General features: G+C 39.2%; 2 protein-coding genes across 2 annotated transcripts in view; one reads left to right on the top strand and one right to left on the bottom strand.

The window, feature by feature from the left end:
• Window positions 1-19,157, bottom strand: part of LOC138004164 (fibrillin-2-like) — a 205,059-nt gene that overhangs the window by 14,164 nt on the left and 171,738 nt on the right. Inside the window, exons 11-13 of the mRNA XM_068850588.1 lie at window positions 3,855-3,977; window positions 2,313-2,435; window positions 1,119-1,241 (exon numbers count right to left, since the gene is read on the bottom strand). Of these exons, the coding sequence (XP_068706689.1) occupies window positions 1,119-1,241; window positions 2,313-2,435; window positions 3,855-3,977 (369 nt within the window). The remainder of the gene's footprint in view (window positions 1-1,118; window positions 1,242-2,312; window positions 2,436-3,854; window positions 3,978-19,157) is intronic.
• LOC138004542 (uncharacterized) lies at window positions 12,899-18,727 on the top strand. The gene is made up of 2 exons (XM_068851085.1): window positions 12,899-12,978; window positions 13,049-18,727. Exon 2 carries the CDS (start codon window positions 13,208-13,210, stop codon window positions 18,725-18,727), a length of 5,520 nt encoding a protein of 1,839 aa, XP_068707186.1. The 5' UTR covers window positions 12,899-12,978; window positions 13,049-13,207.

Raw genomic sequence — 19,157 nt, 5'->3', positions numbered from 1 at the left:
TAGAAGATTATTCAAAATTATCTGCGCTGATTGGTTGGCGTTGAGGTTATTATTACGCGATAATCTCCTAAGCGATTTTCTTAAATTCCCGCGAGCCATTTTGTCGAGATGACAAACGAAGAAATTAATTGTTTTAAAGAAAATGAATATTCTTCAAATTATTTAGCTATATTATCCCGTTGTTTTAGTGTATACTACATTAAATATTCACCGAGGAGATGGCTAGTGGTGAATATTTACCGAGCCGCAAAGTGGCGAGGTAAGCGAGTACACATCAATTTATTGGTACTTTTATATACCCTTTTCCTATCAATGTCATCGGTCGAAAGCACTAGCTGTAAACGCCAACGCGGAACAATTGGGATGAAAATTTTGTTTTTGTGTCTGTTTCAATAAATTGGAACTATTTTGCTTTCAGCGGAATTTCGATTTTGATCTACAAGCTGATGCAAAAAGAAAACAAACACGTATAATGAGCTTGCTTGTAAGAGCTTTCAAAGCTCTCAGGATGACGTAAAAATTTACGTCATCGACGATGAGTTAAAACAGGATAGGCCTGGAATGGGAATCTTTGTCAAAGTAACTTGAGAAAAGCTAGAATGCAGAACATTTGGGAATGGTAAACTTTAGTTGCTAACCACAGGTTTTACTGAAAACAATTGAGGATTTGAAAAAAAATACAGACTAATATATTAATTTCAAATTTCGCCTTGAAAATTGTATTGCATATCGGATACTGAAGTTTCGTCAGCAAAATCCTTTGGTTAGGTTTGGTTAGTTTACCCTTCTCAATTGTTTCTACATTCAAGGTTTTCTCAAGTCATTTTAATGCAGATTTCCATAGAAACACTGTTATACTGGACACCTTTGCCTACCCCTCAAGATGGCTTCCAAAACCGTTATGAGTCCTACTTTATGTGCGTATCACATTCTATTTTCTAAATGAACCAATCCTTTTACAGCTTAGGATGCAAACTTAGCTTTAAAGTATCATTTTACGTCTTCCAGGAGGTCTTAATTATTACTCCACTCCACTGACGTCAGCGTGCTTTGCAATGGAAATAGCGTTTAGTCGTAACCTTAAATAATTAAAGTAACATATGCAAGAGAAATCTGACCTGAGCAGTTTCGTCCGTCTCCAACATACCCTGCCTTACAAGAGCAATGATATGAACCATTGGTGTTGATGCACTCAGCGTCAGAAGTACAGGTGTGATTTCCAACCAAACACTCATCAATATCTGAAAACAAAGTCCGTAAAGTATACCATCAATAGTTCTGCACCAACCTATACACTAAGTTTTCAATTAGCACAGTACCGTAGATTCCATTATCGAAGAGAAACTAATCCATGATAAAAATTTTTGTTTTCTTCCTGGTAAAATTGTATCCATCACCAATTGAAAGTATCCTGGTTTACACGAGAAAGTGTGCGGTTTTTATGATGTTTTTACACACTGCATCTTTACAGCAATTGTGCATTTGTGAGACACACTCGTCAATATCTTCGGAAAGGGTAAATAAATGCCCTTATTATATAAAACAGCGGAGAGCGCCGAGGGCGCGCACTGATTGGCTACCTAGACTCCGAATACGATTCCCCAAGGAACTCGCGTTGCGCGGGATTTGCGCCCGAAAATAACGCAATCGTTGCAGGAACAAACGAAGTAAAGTTATATTTTTGTGCCATATTATCTCACCTTTTAAGGTATACTAAAACAAATATTAACCGAACTGGAGGAGGCTACTTGCGGATAATTACCGAGCCGCGAAGCGTTTCGGATAATAGATTTACACATCAGTTAATTAGTCCTTTTATGTACCATTTTGATAACTTCTAAGTCATTGGTCAAAAGCACTAGCTATCGACGCCAACGCAGTACAAATGGGATGGATATTTGGCTTTTTGGCGTGTTTTAATAAATTTCAAACATTTTGCTTAGATGTTTGTTATGCGGTTCTGATCTACCAGGTGATGGAAAAATTTACCAATTATGTATGATTAATATGTACGCTGGTAGGAGGCCTCAAGGCTCTTATCATGGCGTAAAATTTACATCATCAACGATGGGCGAAAGTTTTGCTAAGTCATAGTAGGATTTTAGCTGCCTCTCCCATTTTATTTTCTAAATGAACCACTATTTTTTGAGCTCAGAATGCAGACGTGAGCTTGGAGTATTATTCTGTCTTCCAGCAAGGCTTAGTTACGCATTACGCCAATCCTCTGACGTCTTCGCTCTACAATGAACTTCAAGGTATTTGTTTGCCGTAACCTTAAAAGACAAAAGTAATATATGCAAGAGAAACCTGACCTGAGCAGTTTCGTCCGTCTCCAGCAAACCCTGCTTTGCAAGAGCAATTATATGAACCATTGGTCTTTATGCAGTTAGCGTCAGAGCTGCAGGTGTGATTTCCAGCCAAACACTCCTCAATATCTGAGAACAAAGTTAGTAAGTACACCATCATAAGTTCTACACCAACCTATACACTGAGTTTTTAATTCGCAATAAAACGTAGATTGCATTATCGAAGATATACTAATCCATGATATAACTTTCCTTTTTGTCACGGGTACAATTGTATCCATCACCAAAGTATCCTGGTTTACACGAGCAAGTATACGATCCTTTCACGTTGTTACACAATGCATTTCTAAAACAATTGTGCATTGGTGTGCCTTATTCGTCAATATCTGCGATTAGAGTTAATAAATTACTTTCGTACAATTACATCGGAGATTATTCTAAATTATCTGCGTTGATTGGTTGGCGTTGAGGTTATTATTACGCAATAATCTCCTAAGCGATTTTCTTAAATTCCCCGAGCCATTTTGTCGAGATGACAGACGAAGAAATTAATTGTTTTAAAGAAAATGAATATTCTTCAAATTACTTAGCTATATTATCTCATTGTTTTAGTGTATACTACATTAAATATTCACCGAGGAGATGGCTAGTGGTGAATATTTACCGAGCCGCAAAGTCGCGAGGTAAACGAGTACACATCAATTTTTTGGTCCTTTTGTACACCCTTTTCCTATCAATGTCATCGGTCGAAAGCACTAGCTGTAAACGCCAACGCAGTACAATTGGGATGAATATTTTGTTTTTGTGTCTGTTTCAATAAATTGGAACTATTTTGCTTTCAGCGGAATTTCGATTTTGATCTACAAGCTGATGCAAAAAGAAAACAAACACGTATAATGAGCTTGCTTGTAAGAGCTTTCAAAGCTCTCAGGATGACGTAAAAATTTACGTCATCGACGATGAGTGAAAACAGGATAGGCCTGGAATGGGAATCTTTGTCAAGGTAACTTGAAAAAAGCTAGAATGCAGAACATTTGGGAATGGTAAACTTTAGTTGCTAACCAAAGGTTTTACTGAAAACAATTGAGGATTTGAAAAAAAATACAGACTAATATATTAATCTCAAATTTCGCCTGGAAAATTCTAGTGGTCGGATCGGATACTGAAGTTTCGTCAGTAAAATCCTTTGGTTAGGTTTGGTTAATTTACCCTTCTCAATTGTTTTTTCATTCAAGGTTTTCTCAAATCATTTTAATGCAGATTTCCATAGAAACACTGTTATACTGGACACCTTTGCCTACCCCTCAAGATGGCTTCCAAAACCGTTATGAGTCCTACTTTATGTGCGTATCACATTCTATTTTCTAGATGAACCAATCTTTTTACAGCTTAGGATGCAAACTTAGCTTAGCTTAAAGTATCATTCTACGTCTTCCAGGAGGGCTTAATTATTACTCCACTCCACTGACGTCAGCGTGCTTTGCAATGGAAATAGCGTTTAGTCGTAACCTTAAATAATTAATGTAACATATGCAAGAGAAATCTGACCTGAGCAGTTTCGTCCGTCTCCAACATACCCTGCCTTACAAGAGCAATGATATGAACCATTGGTGTTGATGCACTCAGCGTCAGAGCTGCAGGTGTGATTTCCAACCAAACACTCATCAATATCTGAAAACAAAGTCCGTAAAGTATACCATCAATAGTTCTGCACCAACCTATACACTAAGTTTTCAATTAGCACAGTACCGTAGTTGGCATTAGCGAAGACAAACTAATCGTTGATAAAAAGTTTCGTTTTCTCACCGGTACAATTGGATCCATCACCAAAGTATCCTGGTTTACATGAGCAAGTATACGATCCTTTGGTGTTGTTACACACTGCATCGGTACAGCAATTGTGCATTCGTGAGACGCATTCGTCGATATCTACGATTAGAGTAGATAAATGTGCATATAGAGGTACGCCATAACGTTTAAGAGAAATAAAGAGCCATAATTTGTGGACAAGATTACAAATATATCAAAGCCGGAGATTTTTAACCATGTCATCCTATAGTTACCATCACGTACCATACTTATTTAGTTAGAAACAGAGGTAGTAGCAGTGAAAGCAACAGTTAGACAATATGAGGATAGAAAAGACGAATCAAGGGATACCTTGTTGACAATGGGCAAACTTCCATCCTGGAGGACAAACACAGCGATATCCTTTGTCTGTATACCCAGATTGACAAACACCTCCGTTGTCACAGCGACCTACCTTATCACAGGCACTCTTTAAACAAAGACAAAAACAACGCTGGCTTACAAATGATTTTTTTCTTATATATGGCGGGCTTACTGTTATCTAAAACCCATTACCCGCATCCTCCATCTTCTATATTAGCCGTCAACCCTGTCTTGTATCTTTTTATTTTTATAAGCACATCCCAGGGGATTTTTACGGATGTGTTCACAATAGCCAATCATAAGAGGACTTATGGTTGTCCATTAATTACGTTACAATGCAAACACCTGAAACAAGAAGGTATTTTGAGATAATGAAACACATAGCAGTTCTAAAAGTTCTAAAAATAGGGGATATGGGACAGGGTTGACTCAAAGGTATAAAACGTATGGAGTCTCAAGGTAGTGGGTTCCAGCTGTTACGTTATCGGTCATTGTAGGTGATGAAATCGTAATCTCTAAAAATATAGGATCAAGCTGGCAAGGTGTACTTCTATCGTCACAAACGGATACTTTGTTTTTGGGGTAGTAACCTTGTTAATTTGCCCATCACCATGCTAGTATTCAGATCTGTTTACTTACGCAGTAAAGGTCACTCGATGTATGTTAACATTGTTCGCGTTGGTACTCTGTGTGCATGTGCATGATTTTTCAGTGTTTGTGAATTTACGTTCTGTACGTTCTAGCGTCTTTCACTCTAGTTCTTACAAAATCCACTGTAATATGAACAGGAACATGAACACGAACGAGTACACAATTACGTACATTAACGCAAACTAGAGGACAGAAACCGAGGACAAACACGTACGGAACAATGCTAACGCAAACACAAACAACGTAGAATTGAGCCCAGCTGGTTTCCATATAATCGCCCGGATCGCCCCGATCGGACGAAACAGTGTATAGGCGATCCGGAAAATTCGTGCCATTTGCTGTGTCCAGATTTCACTCCATCGTTTTGATCGCTTGGATAGAGCGGAGTTCTATCCGGGTGATCAGTATCCCCGCAGTCGCCTCTTTCCGCTATTGTTTTCATAAATTCGCCTGTACACTGTTTCGTGCGATCGGGGCGATCGATCCTTGGGCTGGCGATTGTATGGAAACCATGTTTTTGAGAATTGAAACGCGAAGAGGAATACGTTAGCATTCAGTTGTGAGTGGAAGGACGAAAACTAGTACAAAAGGAAATTCTAACTGAGATTAGGAGGAACAAACAAAAGGATCAATTCAATTTTCAGCCTTACGTCTGCTCCATGATAAAAGTAATCCACTGCGTCCAGAAACACTAGACCATGTCTAAGATGAGTGGCGTTGTTCAGTTCACATCTGTAAAGTCCCTTGTCATTTTTGTGGGTATGAATATTAACACTAACGCAATCAGGGTATTGATAGCATCGCCACTTGCATTCTTCTAAATCGTGGACTTGGATAGTCGTAATGTTATGTTTCACCAGCAGTTTGTGTGCGAAGAAAAAAAACGATGGGAAGACAAGTTCCCGACAATCATCTATAAAATCAAAAATAACGATTACAATCATCATTATAAACTAATGCTGAGACAATTAGGCTAAACATTTCCCCTTGATCTTGAGTACAAGTCCAAATTAGTAGGTAGGATGATGTTTTGAATACATTTAGCTCAATTTTCTCGACCTCAAGGAGAAATTTTCAAGCCCCGGTTAGTTATGAAAACTTGCATTCGCCTGTAAAGTACTTTCGTTCAGCTCTCAAAAACTCAACCAGGTGCAACTGAGTTTTCTATATCTTGTATGTACTAGCAAGCTTTTAAAGCTTTTAAGTCGCTTTCATTGAAAATAGCAAAATTACTGTCATTTGATTTTGCCGCTGTTATTTGTATGCTGACTAGTTGCAGTGTACATTAGTTACTCATTTCGGACTAAACACATTTTTTATGTAGCTGACTACTCTAACAGACTGCATGCGAGGAATTAACGCTGGTATTGTGTACGCTCTTGTTCAATCAGAATCGAGTAAATTTAATGAAATAATTATCGAAAAACGTTAATGGCACCACGAAGTTCTCTGCTTGCAAATAAAGAGCTATTTCTTAATCGATTTGCTTGTGTATCGGATAATGCGAGAATCCAATGAGGGAGAAAATCGTTTGAATTAGAATTTAATGGACTCGCTGCACCAGTTCTTCACCGTTTTTATTTATTTTGTTGAAAAACATTCACAAAAAGAGCAAATTTTAAGCATGAAAATTCCCTCCGTCCAAAAGCATTTGGTATGTGATCTTAGTTGTCGCTTTGTAAGAAGGAAGGGGGTTGATGCGCTATTCTCACTCGAAGATGGAGTCCTCTCCTCTTTTTCAATGGTATCTGCAATTGATTATTCTGAACCTCTCACACACCTTAAGCGGGAATACGATAGAAGGAAAAAAAAAACTAGTTAAAACTATTGTCGACAAATTCTGGGTTCACTTCAGGTAAATCTGTTATAGGAATGTTAGTGAATGTGACCAATCAGGCATCACAAAACTAAAACTAAAACTAAACTTTCTTTTCCCTGTGATTGGTAAAAAAAAAAGCATAATCACTGAAATATTTTAGGATGTTTATGGTTTTTCTTTTCCTGTGTTTTATCGCTGTCGGAAATACCTCCCGTTTATCGAATGTTGCCCGGCTAAATCACAGGTCACACACAAAGCAAATTTTTACAGATCTTTATAAAACCACTCCTGCCTTCCTCCCGACAAAACACAGACAAACTCACTGACTGGATGCAACTTAACTGTCAATCAAAACACTCGGATCCAGTCTCTGACAATCGCATTGATTTATAAAAGAACTTAAAATAATGCGGTTGTCGCATTGTTTTATCTTTTGATTGATTCTTTGAAATAAATTCAATCAATAACCTTGCTATGGTATCAAGTCGTTCTAGCCCGCTGCCGATGAAGCAGCATACTAATTGGAGACACCTAGCTACCCTGTCCTAAAAAGATAATTACATAATGACTTCATTAAAAATACTAAGCCTAAAATAAAAGTCCCATAATGTACACTTTGCGTACAAAGCATCAAAAGCCCTATCAGTTGTTACATAAAATGCAGTTCTGACGGTTGTCACTTAAATTTATAGTTACTTTCGCCTAACTCAGCTCAAATTGCCTGAGTCGCAATTTCCGTCGTGTAGGCGTCATGAAAACTAGAAAGCCGCGATTTACAGGGAAACTGGGGCTTTTTCTTCCCAGTAAACACGCCAAATTTCAGCGAGATCGATGGAAAGCACGCACACCTACGAGCTCTACAGTAACGATTCAAATTTGAATCATTTTCAGGGGGTTCTAGGAAAAAGAGTTTTTTACTGATTAAGAAAACATTGGCAACGAAGTATGCGAAATAGACTGAAGAGGCTCCACCTGCGCCGATACTTGATACTGGAGAAGTTTCAATAGTCTTTTAAATGAGAGATAATTTTTGATATTTATTGATGGTGTCTACTTTTATTTTGCATCTAATGATTTCTGAACCCTCCGTAAAAACAAGTTGTTGCCCATAATACGCGACAGGCGGAGAGTTGGCCGGTTAAGAATTTCGCGCCCTCTATCGTGGTAGAGAAACTAGGGAAAAGTTAGTTTCTCTACCACAGTAAAGGGTGCGAAATTCATTAACGCAATTTTTTTTTCTCAAAAAAAAATTAAAAAGCAATACATCAGTTTTAAGCTAAGAAAGTAGGCTTTCCAAAAACACATAACCTATTTACAGAAAATTAACCTTGAGAGAGAAGGACGAAGAAAGAGGAAACGACACCAACCAAAGCGCTAGTTAAAACTTACCATTCGGACAGGCAGATGTGACATGGAGCGAAACGAAAGCTGAGGTGATAATAAACTGCACTATAGGAGGAGTCCCCATCGCACATTCCTCACAGGTCAGTCGCAAATTAAGACTATTTGTGCAGGGTGTCTCGAAGTCTTATTAACACCCAGAGATGCAGATGCCAAATTCTTGTATAGGACTAACTATCCGTCGCCACAACAGAGTAGAGTTTGTTTTGGATATATTAAAATTCTGTCCTAAACAAAAGGCATCATCTAGAGGCTCGGGGAAATGAATTTAAGAATTTGTATGAGTTTATTCTCCAGTGCCTTGAGATGATGTCTTTTGTTCAGGGAACTCGCAAGGTTATTAAAATCGTAAAATTGCTCTTTTTTGATCATATCTTAAACAAACTGGCCTTTGAAAAGCTAATATATTTGGGTCCATTCAAGACCTTTCAACAGTTGATTTTATTGGGAAGAAGGCCTAAGGGACACTTTAAATTACAGATACCCCAATGAATAATAACACTATTATTAGATCCATTAATCAACAGAAATTAAAATAAAGCGCACCTTGCTTTGGGGAATGTGGCAAAAGTCAGTCCAGTTCGTTTTAAAATGTCGAGGTTAACTATCAATAGAGTTATTTCAGTAGAGTTGTGACTTACAGTTAGAGTTGACGACTTCCAAAATCCTGAATTCAAGATCTTGGAATTCAGGATTTTGGCAGACCAAAATCTTGAATTCAGGATTTTGGGAGTCCAAAATCTTGAATTCAGGATTTTGGAAACTTAACTCTAACTCTGCGACATAGCTCTATGAAAATAACTCTAAGAATAGCTGTCCCCTCAAAATGTCGGTACCTCAGTCATTTTCTTTGCAAATGAAAGTTTCTCTACCGATACAAAAAAAAAACTACAGCTGTTAATGCTATTACTCTTATTCAAGAAATTGATTTAAGCCCTTACAAGTGGGTGAAGGAAAACAGGAAGATCTTTATCAATACTCAATAATCCCAAAAACAATAACAAGTCAGAGGGACGGAGTGCTTTACCTTTTCAGAATCTATATATTTCAGATAATTTTTTAATTTACCAGCAGTCATTCGTATATTGTTGTGAAAATTGTCAACTCACTTTTTAAACTGCTAGGAGCTCAATATTTTTTTTTGAAAAATTAACAATAAACAGAATTTATTTCCATGCAAGCCATTTTAATATTCTAGTCTTTGTTTTGACTTGGAAGGCGCCAGCTTTTATTCTTCTTTGTCATTTACTGTCACGTCCCATGCTGGAAGACATTTGGTATTTTACCGCCCAAATTAAAATCATTTATTCGCCGTGGCGAGGTACAAAAATAATGCTTTCCGTTTGTCTCACGTTAAGGTAACTTATGTGGAGGTGTGGTATCGAGTCGATTTTTATCGAGTCCTCTTTCCCTCGTTTCCCGGAAAATTTGAGTGATCCCAGCAACTTATTAAGTAGATCAGCTGGCGACGTTTTGATTCATTAAGCATACTGCCAGTCTTCCTCAGGCGACGAAAAAAAAATCGACCAATCACAACGGAGCAGTAATGCTTTGTAGTTTAACCAGTCAACCTCATTATCATGGCCTGATGAAGACCGGTGGAAAGTAGTCAAAACGCGCCGATGAACATAACAACTGACCACATTGTGACACAATCAGTGGAACATGAGGTTACTTTTTGAGAGCTTTACAGGACTATTAAGATTTCCAAACGGCGGATGTGTTGACCCAGGAAATAACGAGTACAACTCTTGCCACTGGCAAGAGAGAGACTGGAACACCAGACTCCCTAATTCCCAACCACTCGATATTTTTTAACCGAATTATATTGACCAAATGCAAAAATGGCTGTCATTAAACGTAGCCAAAACACGATGCCGGGGCCGGGGCCGGGGCCCCCCAAAATTTCCGCAAATTGTCGCAAAGTTGTTCTCAATGTTGTTGTGTTTTTTTATCGTAAAATTGGATTCGATCCCTTGACGTCCGAATAGAATGGGCTAAAAAGTTCCCGTGCGACTCTGACTTTACTACAAACCGTTTATAGTAATCGCGCTTTAATTTATCTCTTTTCTTACCACTATAGTCGCAACTTGTTGATTCGCTGATGACTATAGACACAAAATCACCTGATCAATCTCTAACACAACAACTTACAACGACTGCACACGATCTTACTGCACAATCACTTATAGCCGTTGTGAAAACTCCGATTGTACCATCCGTCGGAGCCGTTGTGAAATCTCCGATGACCTTTCTTTGGATGTGTATGGGTATGAACGATACGACAATAACACTATTAATAACTCACAGTTTTTTTTCTTAAAAATCACGATTAAATTTAATTGTTTTTTTACACGAGTAAAGGGCTAGCAAAGTAGTCACACGAGTCACATAATTCAAGAATTACGTTATCCACGGTTATGTTTACTACAATGGTTATTTCCCTACCAATGAAAGTTGCATCGACACATTCCATGAATGACGTAATGGCTTTTTATGTATTCAATACTCGCTTCGAATCAAGCGCTTCAATAACACAAAAAGGAAATATATCTTGTTCTAAATAAAGAGTGGAATATTCATAAAATTTTAAGTACATTAACGTTTTAACAGCTTTTGGCGAATAAACATCATAAGTTGCGTGATTGGAAGTCCCACTGACTATATGGCCGAGTGGAAATTTGGGTCTGGTCACCAACAAAACGAAAAATAAACGCCGTGCAGAGTGAGAACTGCGCTCGGCCCATGGCCGCGCGGCTAATAAAACACGTGCAGAGCAAGAACCGCGCTTGGCCCATGGCTGCGCGGTTAACAAGCAAATGAGAACGTTGCGTGACTGCGTGATGATCATCGTGGAACTGTGATTCTGTTTTTAACGAAGTAAACATTACAATGCAATTTTAAAGTGTGGAGCTCAGCGCGTGTTCAGTGTCTCAGGCAGTTGGTGTATATTCCATAAACTCCAAGTTCAGCAATGTCGAAAATTCTCTTAATTTCGAAAAAGAAACTTCGATTTTCGGGAGGACAAAGCCAGATGCTAGCAGAAATCAACCTCTAATTTAAAACACAAAATAACAAAGTTCAATTTAGAAAAAAAATAAAAATAAAACAAGATCTCCCTTGAGAACTTCCATAGCTTCCGTCGGTTCCTTAATTTTTTTGACTAATTTTCACCGTAAACGAAGGACAGATGCCGGTCATTCGTACATAACAGTACAGGAGAATAACGACAAAAATTGAAACAAAGCAAATGGGGAAAAAAAAGACACTCGGATCCCGGCCCCCTGCCTCCGGCCTCGGCCCCGGTCCCAGCCCCAGCCCCGGCCCCCCGGAGTAAGGTATATCTTTGAGTGGCCCGTCGGCTCGTTGGTGAAAATGTTAAAGAACGAGTAAGGTATATCTTTAAGCTGCTCGGCGGATGGTTGATAACATTCAATGTTTAAACAAAGAGTAAAGTATATCTTTGAGTGGCTCGAGTTGTCGGTGAAATTCTGTGTAAAGGACAGTAAGGTATATTTTTGAGTGAACAGAATTTTAGTTTCTAAAGAAACTGTGGTACTGCGTCGGTGGGAGATTGAAACAGAAATTGATTTCATCAAACGACGAATGGCTAACGCTGGAAACGTCAGCTTTCCAAATCTTTCACGGTGGTTATTCGACCTTTATCAACTCGTTTGATAAAATCAATTTAGATTTTTGAGTGGCTCGTTGATGGAATTTGGTGTTACAGAACGGGTAAGGTATAATTATAAGCGGTTCGGTGGCTCGTTGCTGAACTTCAATGTTTAAAGAACGAGTAAATTATATCTTTGAGTGGCTCGGTGGCTCGTTGGTGAAATTCAATGTTAAAAACGAGTAAGGTATACCTTTGAGAGACTCCGGGGCTCATAGGTGAATTTTGTTGTTCAAAAGGTTTTCCAAAGCAAAAGTGAGAAATTTGACAGATATGTGACGCAATAACAACACAAAGAAGGAAAACAATAGTCTTACTGTCTTTTGCCTTCGTTTCAAACCTCTTCAAGATAATGAGCAAAGCTCTGAACAGCGCGAGCAAATGTCAACCAGTGAAAAGGTTTCGTGATTACACTTGCTTTTTATTATTAAAGACCTGACACTTTTTTGCGACTGTACGTGTAAGTAAACGTCCGGAGAAGAATAACCGTTCTGGGCGATGTTTTTACAGGGACTGGTTTAATGGGAGCTATCTCGTGCACGATATTTAAGTAAATGGGAATTTTCTCTCTTACTCAGAATTCATTCAAAAATATGATCTTAGATGTAATTTTCTCATTACTGGGTTGCCATAGGCAATCCAGTTAGAAAATGCGTTTGTTTGTTTGTTTGTTTGTTTGTTTTTTTCCGTTTCATGAAAAGTCTTGCCTGTCACTCCCCTGCTAAGTGGTGTCTTTGTGCATAGAGTCTTCTGTGCGTATTTGTTAGGTTTGAGGGGGCTGGAGTAATGAGTAGATTTCTCTGGTGCACACAGGAGAACATTTAATTATTAACCTTCAATGGTGTATCGCCAACAATCCGTGATTAGAATTTGTTAGGTGACGTCATAGACATGATTACGCAACTTAAGTCACTTGCTAGTAAGAGGAATTGAGAGAAACTGTGAGATACCACTGGGTAAATATCTTTGCTTGATTATAAGGGATAACTGTTTTTCATATCACTAACGCGATTTGCTGTAATTTAGATTTTGAACCCTATTCAACCTCCCTTGTGAAAAGTACAGCGACTGACAGAAAGCTGGTGTAATAAATGGAGTTGTTTAGAACCGTGGTTAGTTAATCCTCGCTAGCAATACATTCAAAATCCAGTGTGGTTAGCTACTAAGCGACGACTGGAACAGAAGATGACCGACAAAGCTAAGAATTCACGGCGAATTGCCAAGGGAAACTTCACACGAAAGCGGAACATTTTGATCAAGTCCATAGAGACAAGCCAAGGAATCGAGGTAGTAGAAACCAATTACTCAAAACTTGTTGATGCATGGGAAGAACTGGAAGGGAAGCACTTAGAGTATGTTAACTTCCTGACTGACGAGCATTTAGTGGACGAAGAAGAAATCTGGATGTCAGAAGTCGAGGAAAAATATTCCAATGCATTTAATCGTAAAGTGAAATATGTCGAAAATGTCACTACAAGCGAAAAGGCAACGCGCGAGCACGCGGCTCGTCAAGAGGCCATTGACAACGCAAAAGTTAAAAGGAACACTGCGCGCGCTGTTTTCGAAGCTTCTTACGAAAGTATTTCGCACGCGTTGCAGTCAAAAGAAATGCCCAATTTTGCGTTAAAAGACTTACAGAAACAAATAGAAGATCAATTTCAAGATTGCAAAACCTTTAACGCTGAACTGTTAGAATTATTGCCCTTTGAATCAGCCGAATCTGAGATGCAATGGATAGCTAAAATCCAAACCTATTATTACGAAATTGTTGAACAAATTGTAGTTAGATATACTAACGTAAAAGAACAAGAGCAGATAAAACAGGAATCTGGCGCGACTTCTTCCTTTCTACAACTGGAAAAGGTAAAAATGCCGCACTTTGATGGAGAACTACGTCATTACCCTCAGTTTAAAAGAGATTTCAACAAACAAGTCATGCCACAAATTCGTGGAAGAGATGCCGCATATGTGCTACGCTCTTGTCTTGGAAAAGAACCCGAAGGCCTGGTAAAGAGCATAGACGACGATGTGCAAGAAATGTGGCGAAGACTGGACGAAAAGTATGGAGATCCAGCCAAAATTGCAGACGTTATCATTGACGGCATACGTAGATTCAGAACACTTAAGGAAGGAGAAGATAAACGTTTCATCGAATTCGTGACTCTTGTAGAAGACGGATACAGGGACCTCACAAGACTCGGTCTAGAAGCGGAAATTACAACAACGAGTTCGGTCAGTATTATAGAGAAAGCTTTATCAACAGACATCAGAAGAAGATGGGCGGAAATGGTTAGTTGTCACGGAAGTCACATCGACAAATCAAAAAAGTTCCCTAGTCTTCTTGAATTTCTGCAAAATCAAAGGAGTGCTATTGAATACGACAGTGCTTCTCTTCGGACGACGACCAACAATCAACATTACAGAGGCACATCGCACTATACAGAAGGCGTCGAGGAAGTAAGCAAAGAACCCAAACCAAAATGTCTGATTCATGAACACGGAAGACATTGGACAGCAGACTGCAGAATTTATTTAGCCAAGCCAATAGAAGAGAAAAAGACGATCATCAAAGATAAACGAGCCTGTTGGTCGTGCCTAAAGATCGGTCATCGACAACGTACATGCAAATCAAGGAAAGACTGTGGTGTAGGCGGCTGCACAAGAAAGCACCATCCATCTATACACGAGACGGAAGAAACACCTCAGCAAGTCTCAGCCTCAGCAAACGTATGCCACAATACAAAAATTGACACCTGCCTGTTACAAGTACAAAGAGTTAAAACCAAAAGAGGAGAAGCTAATATAATGTGGGATAACGCCGCATCACTTTGTTTTATCACAAACACTAAAGCAAAGCAAGAGAAACTTAAAGGATCCAAAGTTGAACTTTCAGTCATCAAAGTTGGAGCACAGAGCGAGAAGATTAAGACCATCAAATACAAGGTACCTCTTATAGATAATCAAGGTCACGTCATCGAATTCGAAGCTTACGGCATCGAAAGGATCACCTCAGACATTGAAAGTGTTAACATAGACGACATAGTACATCTTTTCAAGAACGTCACAAAGGAAGAAATCGAGCGACCCTCAGGACCTGTGGACATTTTAATCGGTTACGAATATGCAGCCTATCACCCGGAAAGAGAACAAAACATCGGTCATCTTGTGCTCTTAAGGAATCGTTTCGGGCGATGTATAGGAGGAACGCACCCGTTACTTAAAGAATCACATCTGTATCACGATTTCATCAATGCCAGAGTCAACACAGTTGTAGGCAAAATCAATATAGAAGACTTTTACAAAATTGAGAACCTTGGCGTAGAATGCAAACCGAAATGTGGAGGATGTAAATGTGGAAAATGTTCCTTAGGCGCGAAAGACTGCACTATTCAAGAAGAGCGAGAGCTGGAACTAATCGAACGAAATCTAAACTTTAACAAAGAGGAAAATCGCTGGGTCGCTGAGTATCCCTGGATCAAGGATCCTCAGAATCTTCCTGACAACCGGAAGGTCGCTTTCGCGAAACTGATAACGACCGAGAAACGTCTAAGAAGGAACACCGAACACGCAAAAGTGTATGACAACCAGATAAAAGACATGGTAACTAGAGGAGTTGCAAGGAAACTCTCCAAAAAGGAACTAACACTCTACAAAGGACCGGTGCATTATATCGGACATCATGAAGTTCTCAAGCCTGATTCCAAATCTACCCCAGTGCGCATAGTGTTCAATAGCAGCGCCAATTACATGGGTCATATCTTGAATGAGTATTGGGCTAAAGGTCCTGACCTACTCAATAACTTATTGGGAGTCCTTATACGTTTCCGAGAGAATAAAGTAGCCTTCATTGGTGATATTAAAAAGATGTACCACACTGTGAAGATGACAGAGTTAGATCAGCACACCCACCGATTTCTGTGGAGGGATATGGATAGTACAAGAGAACCCGACACATACATAATGCTCAGAGTTTCATTCGGTGACAAGCCGTCAGCTACGATTGCAACCGTTGCTTTGAGAAAAACCGCAGAGATGTCAAGAGAGAAATACCCAGAAGCAGCAGATATAATACAAAGAAATACGTACATGGACGACATAATCGAAAGTATGGACGATCGCAAACAAGCTATTAAACTGACTCAAGATATCGAGAAGGCTATTATTAAAGGAGGATTTGAAGTCAAAGAGTGGATGTTCTCAAGCGATACTGACAGACAAGAAAAAACAAATATACCGATCGAGGAACAAACAGAAAAGATACTTGGAGTTAAATGGAGTCAATCAGAAGATCAACTGTGTTTCGAAGTCAAGGTTAACTTTACTACCAAGCGAATACATACTTCAAGGTCTACGAGCGATATCGTCCCCACCCAAGATCCCCAACAGCTCACAAAGCGTATAATCTTGTCACAGATCAACAGCGTGTATGATCCCTTAGGGTTGGCAGGACCATTTACAGTAAGGGCCAAAATTCTTTTACGCCGTTTGTGGGGAACTGAACCGAAACTTGACTGGGACGACCCTATACCCGAGGAAAACCAACAGAATTGGTCTATTTTCTTCAACGATTTGAAAGACATGAATCAAATCAGATTTACGAGATGCCTTAAACCAATGGATGCTATTGGCGACCCCATTCTCGTTGTGTTTAGTGACGCATCCAAAGACGCATACGCTGCATGTGCATATGTACGGTGGCAAAGAAAGAATAACCAATTTGAGAGCAATTTAATACTGTCCAAAAATCGTCTTGCACCAATAAAAAAGATGTCCATTGACCGTATAGAACTGTGTGGAGCGGTACTGAACAAACGTCTAAAAGTGTTCATAGAAAAGGAATGTAGATATCGCTTTGAAAAGATCTACCACATCGTAGACTCTCAGATTGTACATGCCATGATCCAGAAAAGCTCATACGGGTTCAACACGTTCGCCGCCACTAGAATAGGTGAAATACAGGAAGGAACAAACCCTGAAAACTGGTATTGGGTAGAGAGTAAATATAACATAGCTGACTGTTTGACAAGAGGCAGGAAGCCCGATGACATTGGACTTGAAAGCACATGGCAGAAGGGTCCCGATTTTCTTAAACAAACAGAAGACAAGTGGCCAATCACTCGTGATTACTTGGAGCCAAAACTATCCGAAGTAATCCGGACTACAATGGTAACGAAGATAGAAGGACCTCATGACACCCTAGCGTTACGAATTGACATCGCCAAATATTCGAGTTACGGCAAACTACTACGTGTCACTGCAAGAATTTTGAAATTTTACAGCAAATTTCCCAAACCGTCATTTAAAAGCGCAACGCAAGAACTGACACCTGAAGATATTAAAAAGTCAGAGATTTTCTGGATCAAAGAGATTCAGCAGAACATGAGAAATGATATTGAAAATGGCAAGTACAACCGTTTGTGTCCTATCACACGCAAAGACGGCATCTATGTAGTAAGCAGTCGTACTGCAAAGTTACAAACAAATTACGGTGACAACGAAGTTATATTACTACCATATGATCATCCGTTCTCACATCTCTATGTAGCACAAACTCATGCAAGAGGACATCATGGCATTCTAACTACTGCCAGCAAAGTGCGCACCAAATACTGGATACCCAAACTCCTTAAGTTGGTAAAATCGATTAAGTTCAGATGCGTTATCTGCAAAAAACTTGCTAAGAAAACAAGTCAGCAAGTGATGGGCCAATTACCTGAAGACAGATTGAAGCCAGCACCGCCATGGTACAGTACAGGAATTGATCTTTTTGGTCCCTTTAAAATTCGGGACGAGGTAAAGAAGAGAACGTTCTCTAAAGCTTATGGAGTAATATTTAATTGTCTCGGAACAAGAGCTGTTTATCTGGATCTGGCAGCAGATTATAGTACAGACAAATTTCTGATGGTACTCAGAAGATTTGTGTCCCTAAACGGATATCCATCCAAGCTATTGTCTGACAACGGTACTCAACTAATTGCAGCAAGTAAGGAACTAACCGCTATAACAAAAACATGGGATTGGAAGAAAATTAAGGAATATGGCGTCATGAAAGGATTGCAATGGATCTTCACCCCAGCAGATGCCCCATGGCAAAATGGAGTAACTGAAGCTCTTATAAGATCGGTCAAGCGAGCAATTGAATTCTCGGTTGGTGAAAATGCTTTAACCTTCTCTGAATTGCAAACAGTTTTATTCGAGATTGCCAACTTGCTGAATGAAAGACCAATAGGGCGACACCCAACATCCCCTGAGGACGGAGCATATTTATGCCCAAATGACTTACTGTTAGGCAGAGCAACAAGCAGGATACCAAATGGCCCATTTGATGAAAACGCGAACACCCAAAAACGTTTCACGTTCGTCCAGACAATTGTTCATACATTCTGGAAAAAATGGAACTCGAACTACTTCCCAAGCTTGATATTAAGGCAAAAATGGCACACATCTCACCGAAATTTGAAAATCGGAGACGTAGTTATGATACAAGATTCCAACTTAGTGAGAGGAAACTGGAAGCTTGGAAAAGTGTCAAATGTTTACCCAGGTGCAGATGGGAAAGTGCGAAGAGTAGACGTGCAATACAAGAATCTCACCGTAAACGAACCTATGAAGCAATACCAAGGCAAAGGATATGTCACTGTTCAACGTCCTGTACAGAGACTTGTATTACTTATACCGATTGATGAAAACAAAATTAACTTCTAAGTGAACTCTCAGATACTATTTACTATGATTACTGTAACCTTTTTTTTGGCGGGGGAGTGTATCGCCAACAATCCGTGATTAGAATTTGTTAGGTGACGTCATAGACATGATTACGCAACTTAAGTCACTTGCTAGTAAGAGGAATTGAGAGAAACTGTGAGATACCACTGGGTAAATATCTTTGCTTGATTATAAGGGATAACTGTTTTTCATATCACTAACGCGATTTGCTGTAATTTAGATTTTGAACCCTATTCAACCTCCCTTGTGAAAAGTACAGCGACTGACAGAAAGCTGGTGTAATAAATGGAGTTGTTTAGAACCGTGGTTAGTTAATCCTCGCTAGCAATACAAATGGCGTCGAAAGTCATTGTAACGCGAATGGCGTTTTAGTGCATCTCTGAACAAAATATACCTTTATGGAGCTTAA

Source organism: Montipora foliosa, chromosome 5 (genome assembly GCF_036669935.1).
Source record: "Montipora foliosa isolate CH-2021 chromosome 5, ASM3666993v2, whole genome shotgun sequence".
Classification (NCBI taxonomy): Eukaryota; Metazoa; Cnidaria; class Anthozoa; order Scleractinia; family Acroporidae; genus Montipora; species Montipora foliosa.
This window is presented reverse-complemented; position numbering and strand designations above follow the sequence as displayed.

Bases quoted from the DNA above. Each gene is read 5' to 3' on its own strand.
- LOC138004542 (XM_068851085.1), top strand. From the start codon at position 13,208: ATGACCGACAAAGCTAAGAATTCACGGCGAATTGCCAAGGGAAACTTC.